The sequence below is a fragment of the Pseudophryne corroboree genome, chromosome 4 (assembly GCF_028390025.1).
Source record: "Pseudophryne corroboree isolate aPseCor3 chromosome 4, aPseCor3.hap2, whole genome shotgun sequence".
NCBI lineage: Eukaryota > Metazoa > Chordata > Amphibia > Anura > Myobatrachidae > Pseudophryne > Pseudophryne corroboree.
Genome location: NC_086447.1, coordinates 839358748 through 839370609, shown reverse-complemented (window position 1 = coordinate 839370609; position 11862 = coordinate 839358748). Strand labels below are relative to the sequence as shown.

Genomic DNA, 11862 nt, shown 5'->3' with positions numbered 1-11862 from the left:
GCCATCCTCTTCTATGAAATCCGTAGAGGATGAAGAGAGAATCTGTTTTCCTGATGGCACTAGTACGATCTATGTAGATTCTTAAAGCTCGGACTACGTCCAGCGACGCTTCTCCTGCAGATAGTCCCGATACCTGAAAAGCTGGGACTACAATCTCTTCATTCAGGTGAAACTTTGAAACCAACTTCGGAAGATAACCAGATCTCGTTCTGAGAACTGCTCTGTCTGGAAAAAAACTTAGGAAAGGAGACTTACACGATAACGCTCCTAAATCTGACACTCTTCTGGCTGACGCCATTGCCAGTAGAAAAAGTACTTTAGCCGTTAACCATTTAAGATCTGCTCTCTTAAGTGGTTCAAACGGTGATCCCTGAAAGAATTTAAGAACTAGATTCAAATCCCAGGGAGCTGCAGGAGGAACAAATGGAGTTTGAATATGTACCACTCCCTGAAAGAAAGTACGTACATCCTGTAAATCAGCAATCTTTCGCTGAAACCATACAGTTAACGCTGATACTTGAACTCTCAAGGAAGTAATTTTCAAACCTTTATCCAATCCTGCTTGGAGGAAATCCAAAATCCTGGATACTTTAAAAGATCTTGGATTCAAACTTTTTTCAGTACACCAATGAATATAGGCTTGCCATATTCTATGATACACACAAGCTGAAGAAGACTTTCTTGCTCTGAGCATAGTTTGGATTACTTGTTTTGAAAATCCTCTAGCTTCTAAGATAGAGGTTTCAACAGCCACACCGTCAAAGACAGACGATCCAGATGGCTGTGACAACAAGGACCCTGCATTAACAGATCTGGACGTTGAGGGAGCAGTATCGGTGCTTCCACGGACATTCTCAGTAGATCTGTGTACCAATGGCTTCTTGGCCAAGCTGGAGCTATTAGAATTATTGCTCCCTTTGCTTGCTTTATTTTTCTCACTACTCTGGGTAACAGAGATATTGGAGGGAACAGATACGCCAGATGAAATTTCCATTCTACTGACAGTGCGTCTACAAGGACCGCACCTGGATCCTTTGTTCTCGATCCGTACCTCGGAACTTTGTTGTTTAGACGAGACGCCATAAGGTCTATCTCTGGTAGACCCAATCGGTTTACTAGTGTCTGAAACACTTCTGGGTGTAAGGCCCATTCGGTTTCCTGAATGGTGTGTCGACTGAGAAAATCCGCTTCTCAGTTCAGTACACCTGGGACAAACACTGCTGACAATGCTGGGAGATGAAGTTCTGCCCATCTTAGTATGGGAGTCACTTCCTCCATCAATCTTTTGCTGTGAGTTCCTCCTTGATGATTGAGGTACGCTACTGCTGTCGCATTGTCTGAGCGAATCTGGACCGGTCTTCCTTGCAGACTGTCCTTTGCCTTAAGTAGAGCCATATAAATGGCCCTTATCTCCAACAGATTTATTGGCAGGCGACTTTCCCTTATGGTCCATTTTCCCTGGAACCAAAGGCTTCCGAGTACCACACCCCAGCCTTGCAGACTGGCATCTGTTGTCAGGACTTGCCATTCTTTTATCCAAAAGGGTCTCCCCTTGTTTAAATGGTCTGTCTGTAGCCACCACGCTAGAGACCTTTTTACGTTTACTGGAAACTTTATCGTCTGCTTTTTTATCGTCTGATGATTTCCGTTCCATTTGGTCAGAATAAGGTGCTGCAGTGGTCTGGAGTGGAATTGTGCATATTCCACCATGTCGAAGGTTGATACCATCAGACCTAACAGTCGCATTGCTGCATGGACTGACATTGTCTGGGCGTGTAACGCTTCCTGAGCCATGACCTGCACCTTAACTATCTTTTTCTCTGATAAGAGAACTTTTTGTAGGTCTGAATCCAATATGGCCCCCAAATGAACCATCCGCTGTGACGGATTCAGAGACGACTTTTCCCAATTTATGAGCCACCCGTGTCTCTGTAAACAAACTATTGTCTGTAGAAGATGGCTCAAAAGTAACTCCTGCGATTGTGCTAGGATTAACAGGTATGGGAATATTCTTATTCCCTGTTTGCGCCGACAAGCTGCCATAACCACCATATTTTTGGTAAACACCCTGGGTGCTGTTGCTAGCCCGAAGGGCAAAGCTTAGAACTGAAAATGTTCCTGGAGGATGGCAAACCTGAGGTAACACTGATGAGACAGTGCTATAGGCACATGTAGGCAAGCATCCCGTACATCCAGAGATACCATGTAATCTCCCGGTTCCATAGCCAACATTATGGAACGTAACGTCTCCATGTGGAACCTTGGGATCCAAATGTATTTGTTCAACATTTTCAGATTGAGAATTGATCGAAATGACCCATTTGGCTTCTGGATCAGAAATAGATTGGAGTAAAACCCCTGTCCCCTCAGTAATGGCGGTACTGGGACAATCACACCTGACTGCAGTAATTTTTGGACTGCTTCTTGCAGGGCATTGGCCTTTGACTCTATACGAGACGGGCTGGTGCAAAAAAATCTTTGAGGAGGTTGCCTCCTGAATGGGAACCCATACCCGAGATACCACCTTCTACACCCAAGCATCTGTTGTTGACTGTTGCCATATGTGTGCAAAATGAAGGAGTCGGCCCCCAACCCTGGAATCCTCCAGGCGGAGGCCCGTCTCTTCAGGCTGATGATTTCTGTTCAGGCTTGGAAGCTGGCTTTTTGCTAGCCCACTGCTTCCTACCCCTGGTTTTGAACTGGGGTTGCTTAGACTCCTCTTTAGCTTTCGCTTTGCCAACGAAATGGGCAAAACTTTTAACCCTTAGACTTAGGGTTATAAGTAGCCGGAAATCTGACCTTCTTTGATTCAGCCTCTGATTCTAGGATATCCGATAATGGTTTCCCAAACAATATATTACCAATGAAAGGCAATGCTTCCAATTCTTTCTTGGATTCCGCATCTGCTTTCCAGGTACGTAGCCAAACTGCTCTGCGAGTGGCTACTGTCAAGGCTGAACCTTTAGAAGCAACTGTACCCATATCAATTGCCGCTCCTTCCAAGTATTGGGCAGATTGTCTTAAACGGCTTAAATGATACTCTTGCTCTCTATTAGAAGAGATGTCATTCTCTAGTTCCTCTATCCATTCGCCCATTGCCTTTGCTACCCAGGCCGAAGCCATAGCAGGTCTTACCACTGCTCCTACTAGAGAAAATACATTTTTCAAGAAGCTATCTACCCTTCTGTCTGTGACATCATTTAGTGAGGTAGATGACAGTGGTAAAGCAGATTTGTGCACAAGTCGCAGTACATGTGCATCTACTTTTGGAGGAACTTCTCTTTTCGAACAATCCGCCGCTGGAAATGGATAATAAGAATTCCATCTTTTCAGAATCTTATATTCTTTACTGGGCGTCGCCCAAGACTCATCCATCATTTCCGTCAGCTCATCTGACGCTGGGAATTCAGTTTTAACTGATTTTGTTCGTTTAAACACAGGTGCTTTAGATTTTAACACTGTCTTGGCTGGCTCTTCCACAGAGAGAACAGCCTTCACAGCATCAATAAGTTCAGCTACATCCTCTGAACTAAAGCTCTGCGACTGATCATCATACGGAGTTCAATCTATTGTATCATCATCATCCGATGTATCCTCTTGTGTAGTCTGCCACATAGACGCATCTGTCTTAGTCTTACCTGTCCCATGGTTGCTTGTAGAGGCTACTGGAACCAAGCCGTAGGAAGGGAGCTGCATGTATGGGTTAATAGTGTAACCTAACCCTTGAGGTGGTGCTACCGGAGTTAACCTGTCCGCTATTGAAGATAAAGTCTTTGCGAACATATTCCATGGTGGCTCTGTTGGTGGTTGAACCAACTCCTGTTTTTTACTTTGCTGAAAAGCAAAACAGTTCGCACACAACCCCTCATAAGTGACCAATTGGTCCATACCAATTAACCCTGTCTTACAAGATAAGCATGTTAGGGATTTAGGAGTGCTTGATAAATTCTCCTCGTCACTTTTGCCGCTCACAAACATGGTAAGAATCTGTTAATGACTACACAATATGTGACTGAAAATCACCTATATATGAGTATATAGAAGTGAGATCAATCTGACCACAGCCGTGCACCTGAATTGAGGGTCAGAACAGGACTGACGACATAGAAAAGTCAGCACACATACTAGCAGTCAGTCACAAGTTAAGGCATTAGACATTGTCATATGAGAATACAACCCCCATAACAACTTACAAGTAAGTAGGAAAATTGCACTTCTGTTTCAACTGGTTCTTTTTCAACATAACATGCAGAAAACACAGTAATATACAGATCTCATATGCAATATGTACTAAAAATTAACAATTCATACTAACAAGTAGAGAGAATTTTTAGTACTGTATACCCTTCCTCTGTAGAGCGGGATACAGGGAGACTCACCACACTTCCATATCCAAGCAAATGCGCTCGTAAGACGCCGAGTGGATTCAGACGCTACTGATGTACACTACCGCTCCTGATAACTGATAATGGACACAGTCGCTCACTGACGGACACGGACGCTCAGCGACTTCTACGTGTATGCAGACGCTAAAGGCCTGCGACTCGGTCTAGGCGGGATCTCTAGTGTACACAACCGCAGCGTCTAAGCTGCGACCGGATACCCTCGTGGTAGCGTCTGAGACGGAAGTGAGGTCATTCAGTTCATGGACGGGAGACGCGCGGAAACTGGTCATGAACTCGGAGGAGGGGCGGCCAGGAGAGCGTCTGAATACCCCTGTTGACTTAAACTCTAAGGATCGCGGCCTCTACCTAGTCCTGGCGCCTATGATCCCTAGAGCATAGCGCTGTCGCACTCGAGATGTTCGGCGCATCAACACACTGTTTGTAGTCTCCACCAATACAGTGTAGCTGTGTCCGGACCCCTCTAGTAAGAGGAAATCCATAGACTTACCTTCCCCCCATGCTCCGGCCACAGCCTGGTTACGTCTGCTGGACCTGCTAGAACATCCGACACAGACGCCCGTCGAGACAGCACTGTACCACGAAGGTAAGAGTTGTTGCGACCCGGTGGGGAGTTGTTGGAGCGACTCTTTCCAGTATGCGTTTAAGACGCTCAAAAAACATAGTAAGTCTATAAAAATAACATAATAAAAGCTTCAGGCTGCTTTATTCACAGCAGCCCTGTGACCATGCGGCTTCCTGCCACACCAAGCAAAAAACTGATTTGACTGAGTCAGTGGGCGGGACTATATGGGGAAGCCCCGATGCATCCTGAGAGGCCAGAAAGTTCGTGACCGTGTTGGTGCCATTTCCGCTGTCGCTCAACCATATCCCAATGTTATCCTATGGATAATCCTGTGGACCCAGCCAGAGAAACATAGAATTTGATGGCAGATAAGAACCGAATAGTCCATCCAGTCTGCCCTTCAGGGTTAGAGCATTAGGGATAAGGTATTAGGGTTGGTTTAGTCGTTTGGTTTAGGGTATGAGGGATAGTTTGGTGATGGGGTTAGGGTATTATGGATAGCGTATTAAAGTTAGTTAGGGATAGGATATTAGGGTTGGGTTAGCAGTTTTGTGTAAGATATTACGGTTGTTTACTGTTTTAGTTTATTCCGTATGTCTTATCTTACATGTATTGCTTATTCGCACATTGCAACCAATGTAGTGCGCCCACTATGGCTGCCTCGGCTGGTGTTCGGTGTAGAATGGACATTTCTGAATGTGTTTCTATTTAGTATATGAGTATTTTAGTATTGAATTAAGCTTTACCAGAGGAGACACCCAACCTTGGTCTCCGCTCTCCAGCCCATAATCTAACTGGCACCTGCTTGTATCTCGCTGACGTCACAAGTTGTGAGTGAATCTCGAGGTTCAATACTGGTTCATCTCACTAGTGACTGTTTCCAGAGTGTGCGTGATGGGTCCACTCGAAGAAGTTTCTGTGTAGCCTAAACAGATTTAAATCATAAAAAAGATAGAGACTGTTGCCAACAAGGCATAACCAGATTAATTATTTTATTTCAACATTTGTACCACTGACAAGTATATTTCAATTTATAAAAAGTTTAAAAATCAGCAAATTGACATTAAGAAAACATGCAAGCACAACTGGGTAATGAAAAAACCCCAGCAATTTTAAAATAATTTCTTCATTAACAAACTTATTTATTTAACACAACACTCAAGCTGTCTATTAAATAATTTTAAGTACATGACACAATCTGTAACCTTAAGCTATTTAATGGTAATGGTAAAAAGAGACACTAAGACAAAGAGATGTAAATCCAAGTGGCAAATACTAGCACTTGGACTTTAGTAAATAAAAACCTACGGCCGGCAATTTCCAACTGTTCTGTGAAAACCGGAATTCTGCGGCGCACACGAGATATAGGATATTAAATAGGTTCTTTTTGAAGACACCAAACACACCTCAGTATCTGGGATATTAAAAACAATGTCCTAAAAATGTATTTAAAGAAAGGCGTAGGAATAGACAAGGAGGATGGTAGCTCCCGTATCTTGGAGTGTTGTAAGGCTTGGGCCAGACATAGCGGTTTAGCAGGTCCCATTCAGCGGGACCCACTTGGCTGGAAGGAGCCTGCACATGGTCTCCTATGCAGCCATCCACACATATTCGGCGGTGACGCATCCACCGCAGCATGCTGCGGTTGAGCAGGATGAAAGGATTTCAACTAGAACACATACATTTGATTGTATGTGTTCACACAGTGTGGCTGTTCTACTGGAAATTTGGTTGTGGCACTGGCTGGACCCTGTGCAGCGGCATCCTGCGGAAAGGCTAGTGTGTGAACCCAAAATGCACCTTCCTGAACCGCTGTGTGTGGCCCAAGCCTAAGGGGGAACTTTCATGAGGCGGAAATAAAGTAGACGTAACTGACAAATGAAATGCCAATAGGTGGAGGATCCAGTATTACATTGCCATAACAAAAAAATTAAAGAAAGGGAAAAACAAAACAGTGTTTTATAAACTATATTTTACATCCAGTAAACATTATTAAAAATGTCCTTTGGTTACCTTTACATTTAATATTTTGGGGCAATGTAGAAATATAATTACCTGGCACAAGAAGTGGTTAAAATCAATAGAGTGATTGCCTAACAACACCCATATCAGTGCCACAAGAAACATCGGAAGTGATATGAAAGGCTCGGACTGGCACTGACACAGCTGTGTGCTAGCTGCAATGGGCAGCTTTTACAGCCATTCAGCTAATTTTATCAACAACAAAAAAAAGAAAAAAAAAAGAAAACAAGTTCTATAAAAAGCTAATTTAATCATATATAGCAGTTAAAAAAACAAATCCCTTCATTTTACCTTTGAGGCATCATAATATGTGTGTAAATATATATATATTATATTGGCAATATACTTAAGGTGCATACACACGGTGAGATTTTGACGTTGCGGTTTCGCCTGAACTCTCCGGAGCCCTGAACCACTGATACTAACTATTTTTACTTGAGATTTTGACTATGTGACAGTTTTGCCTATACTATGACTGTGCACAATATAGTCAAGATTGACTTGCCTGCACAGTATATATCTTTTCTTGCGATACCGACCCCACGGAAGCGTGCATCGGTATCGCAAGCTGTGTACACACGGTGCGATTTGCACTAATTTTCCTTCCGATTTTGATTATATACTCAAAATCGCAACGGTACATCGCACCGTGTGTATGCATCTTAAGATTGAATACTTTAAAGAAAAACAAAAAACATTGGTGGACTTTTGGAAAATTTGTGCGCGATGTCTATTTGGATCCTGTGCTGCGCTCTTAATATAGAAGTACATGTAAATATACAATGGGCAGTTTTCCTTTTCACATTTTTCATTTTCAAGAGAATCAGGGCTGGCCTTTACGATTCTTGGCTCCTAGGGAAACATCTGCCATAAAATAATGGGAGGAGTCAATGCCTTAGTAACTATGTGACATATTGAGGGAATGCTAATTACTGCTTCCTGTAATGAATAGGATACTATATTTATCCAAGAAAACCTCCAACTGAATTAGCCTATTTAAGTTTACATCAGTTTATGTCACATTTGAGAGGATTTCTTCATGTTTACAATATTATTATAGATCACAGTGTAATATGACATACCTCCATTCCCCAATAGATGGCTATACTGTATTATTATGCTTCTCTTCAGTGCAGCAAAGTGCCTGCATGAATCAAAAAGTTGCATCTCATCTAGAATAAATACACTTATTACACATCCCCCTCCCCATGTCTGTACTTGTACAAATCTCCCTTGCAAATTGTTTCAATAAAAAATATATTCTGACCTGCATACAACACATTAGCCCCCATATCAAAAAATATTAGCAACCTGCGGCTCTTCAGGTGTCATTGAGCTGCGAATTCTAGCGAGCCCTGCTGGGACTTGCAGTTCCACAAAAACTAGAGAGCCACAGGATGACAAAGTCTGCCTTAAAGTGTACGACAGGTGTGCAATTTAAAACTGTAACTTGTTATTTTCTAACTAGTGCAGCAGATGTCTATATACAGCTACACTGAATGGAGAATTCAACCGAATGCGAAAATTCCTTAACTAGGTAGAAAGAACTTGGTGTAAACTCAGGTGCATCTCAGGCTTTCTTAAAGGGGGGACGTTAAATAATACATTTTAATTGTGATTCTGAAATACAACTTAAAAAAAAAAACACTCTTCGTTATGTTATGGTGAGAAAGGACGCTTCCGTGCAAAATACGGATTCATCATGCTACAAAAAACCTTATCCAAAACCAAAAATATGATGGTGACATATCTTTGGTCCATAAACATATGTAAATAAGGAGGTCTAATGTCCACTATCCACCGCTTCACTCTTGCGCTGTCTCAGGGCACTTTCAGATTCGGGGGTGCTTGGTTCTGGTATATGAGTGCTGGGTTCTTCCTCATCCCCAGTCTCCGAGTTCTCCATTGCAGAGTCTTCCTCCTCCTCCTCCTCCTCAGCATCGCTATTATCTCCGCTGTCACCTTTATTTTCCTCCCCTAGGTCATCTTCATTCTCATCTTCATCCTCATCCTCCTCCTCAATGGCATCCTCGTCGTCAGACCCAGTTTTTCTTTCCACAGAAGTGTCCAATGGCTCTTGATCTAGAATTTCCACCTCTTCCTTCCTTATTTCTGCAGTGACAACAGAGGTAAATGTTGGGTTTAGTGCTATAAAATTACATTACTGTCAGCAAAATAGAAGCTGCACCTTGTTTTTGGGGTCTCATTATTTGCAGTAATAGGTTTATATCACAAACAAAGGCCCAGAGTTATCAAGCCTTGGAGAGCGATAAATAGCACGGTGATAAAGCACCAACCAACCAGCTCCTAACTTCCATGTTACAGGCTGTGTTTGAAAAATTACAGTTGGGAGCGGATTGGCTGGTACTTTATCACCGTACAATTTATCACTCTCCAAGGCTTGATAAATCTGGGCCAATATTTGGCCACCAAGTTTCTTTTTTGTTAGAAGTTTTTGACAATTCTTTATGTGCCCATCAATCCCCCACAAAGCTTAAATTCATATTTTAGAATACATAAAGAATAAATAGATCAATAGATGTAATGCTGGCACAGTCATATTTTATACGGAGAAGCTAGCAGCATGATTTCTTATTTTTTAATTCAATAATAAAGCCTATATTCGATGGTAAGCTGCAAGGAGCAGGGCCCTATCCAACCATATTTAATGTCCACACTCCTCTTGTGGTGTAGCTATACTATTCTATAGGGTATGCCGTTCCACTACTGTGCAGCGCTAAGGTCTGTCCTATCTCCAATATACATGCACAGTGGGTGCCAGGGCATGTGCTATTGCTCCAACGGCTCCCACTGCAGCGAGCAATGGGACAGACCTGGACGGAGGACCGCTCTGCACTGGGAAAGTGTAAGTATACAGCGGGGAGGGGGTAGGATGGAACGGAGCAGCAGGAGGACCAAGGTGACCATAAGCAGAGTCCGATATAGTAATGTGTTCAAGTTATTTCTTCATTGTTATTCTTTCTTTGTCACTTTCTTTAATAAGAGATTTGCATGCAAGAAGGGATTCAGCAGGCATTCTTGTATTTAAAATGTAAAAGTGGTACAGTACCTCTACCTGTTGCTTCAAAAAAAAAAAGCTAATGACTGTAATGACAGTACTCCCTATACAGATTTGTCCTCATATCTTGCCACAATACGTTGCATAGTGTCTTTTTTTGTCAATAATGTGTCTTATTTGCATCGCTATGCAACTAGGATGCACAAGCGGACTCTGATGATTAAAATGATACGCAGCCGGTGGCTGTATCTGCATACAAAATGCTACATTTCAGTGAATTCCAGGAAAACACTGTACCGTAGGATTTCGTATGCAGATACAGCCGCGGTTGCACACAGAATATAGTCATGCCGCATATCATTATAATCAGATAATTTTGCAAATTATACGCATATAATGGAAAAAGTCGCAAGTAAAGACGCTCTGCGCTTCTGAGTCATGCGAAGAGCTGTTTAACGTCCAGGGAGGCTAGATGTAAGTGGACACATCTGCACATGCTTATTTTAAGACTTGTGTTTAATGTGTGTAAATGATAAAAACCTATAAGAGCAATAGATTGTCGAATGTTCTTCTTTATCCTCTTTCCACAAGCAGACCACAGTTGCTCATGCAGACACCGGCCATATTTTAGTACATGCCACACACCCCTCTTCTTGTTACATGGAGCCAACAGCCCAGGACTCCACCAAGCAAACGTCGGCAATACCATAGAAACGCAGGGCTTACATCGGAAGTGAGAAAAGGACACTGTGTAACATTTCAGGGACCACACTGTCCCACTCAACGTGACTTTCCCGCTGACTCACGAGTGGCTGACAAAGACATGGTGCTATGTCATTTTCTGACCTAGACATACAATAAACCGACTCGGACAACTCAGCTGCCTAATACTGATGTGTGCGGCCTTGGTTCCTGCAACCACAGCTCTAGAACAAGGAGCAACAACTTACATATTTGGCTACTTACTTTCTTCATCCTCAACCAAGAAACCCCAAGGATACAACCAGGAACGGATGTGCGAGAGGCACAGATCCTACCTACTCACTAGGAGTGCCTTCATCACTGAGTCTATCCACTATAATGTGACCTACCACTTCACTAGGACCTAGACTTTCTCAGGCCATACTGAGCCCAAAATAGTTTTGTTGTACAAGTGGGGTTCTAACATTACAGGTGTCACTAGATGACTAAACAGATTAGATTATAGGTGGGGTTAGTGGTTTATGGGAGGGGCATTTTATAACTGGCTTTACTCTAAAAGTTATTTAATTTATTATGAGTTGTTCATGGGAGCTTTTTAATCTGGCTAATGTAAGTAACAAAGACTCTACCTATCCCAGACTACCACATCCTATGTTCCAAGCACTGTGGCTACAGACAGATAGCAGAGTGCATTAAAAGCAGGCCTTACATGCTATCTCAGCTAGTCAGACATAAGCTGGTGCACACATGGGTTTTCATCCACAAAACACAATCACCTCTATGGTAATGTGCATATGAAAACTTCTGACAGTTTTAAAGAAGGCCTTTGATGTTTATATCAACATATGGTATCCTTAGAAAAGCTTTAGAAACAGATCATTATTCTACCGTAAATAGAACACTTATGAAGAACATACATTCTAACGTGAACTGTCGTTCATTATCTACAAACAGACGCATAAGAATCGATGCTCTCCTCCAGCTGTCTGAGAATGATGAAAAGCACTTGGCTGCATATATATATATATATATATATATTTTTTATTTTTATTTTTTTTTATTTTTTATAAAGACACTCAAAACATAACTTCTAAACAAAGCAAACTAGACAATAATCAGGTGGGCATTAGAGAACCATATATACAAAGGTG

At 42.3% G+C, this 11862-nt stretch overlaps 1 protein-coding gene across 1 annotated transcript in view; it reads right to left on the bottom strand.

Moving 5' to 3' along the window:
* Positions 1-5943: 5943 nt before the first annotated feature.
* TMX4 (thioredoxin related transmembrane protein 4) overlaps positions 5944-11862 on the bottom strand; it is a 144439-nt gene continuing 138520 nt past the window's right edge. The window contains exon 8 of the mRNA XM_063918583.1: positions 5944-9102. Within this exon, the coding sequence (XP_063774653.1) occupies positions 8774-9102 (329 nt within the window). The 3' untranslated portion in view covers positions 5944-8773. The remainder of the gene's footprint in view (positions 9103-11862) is intronic.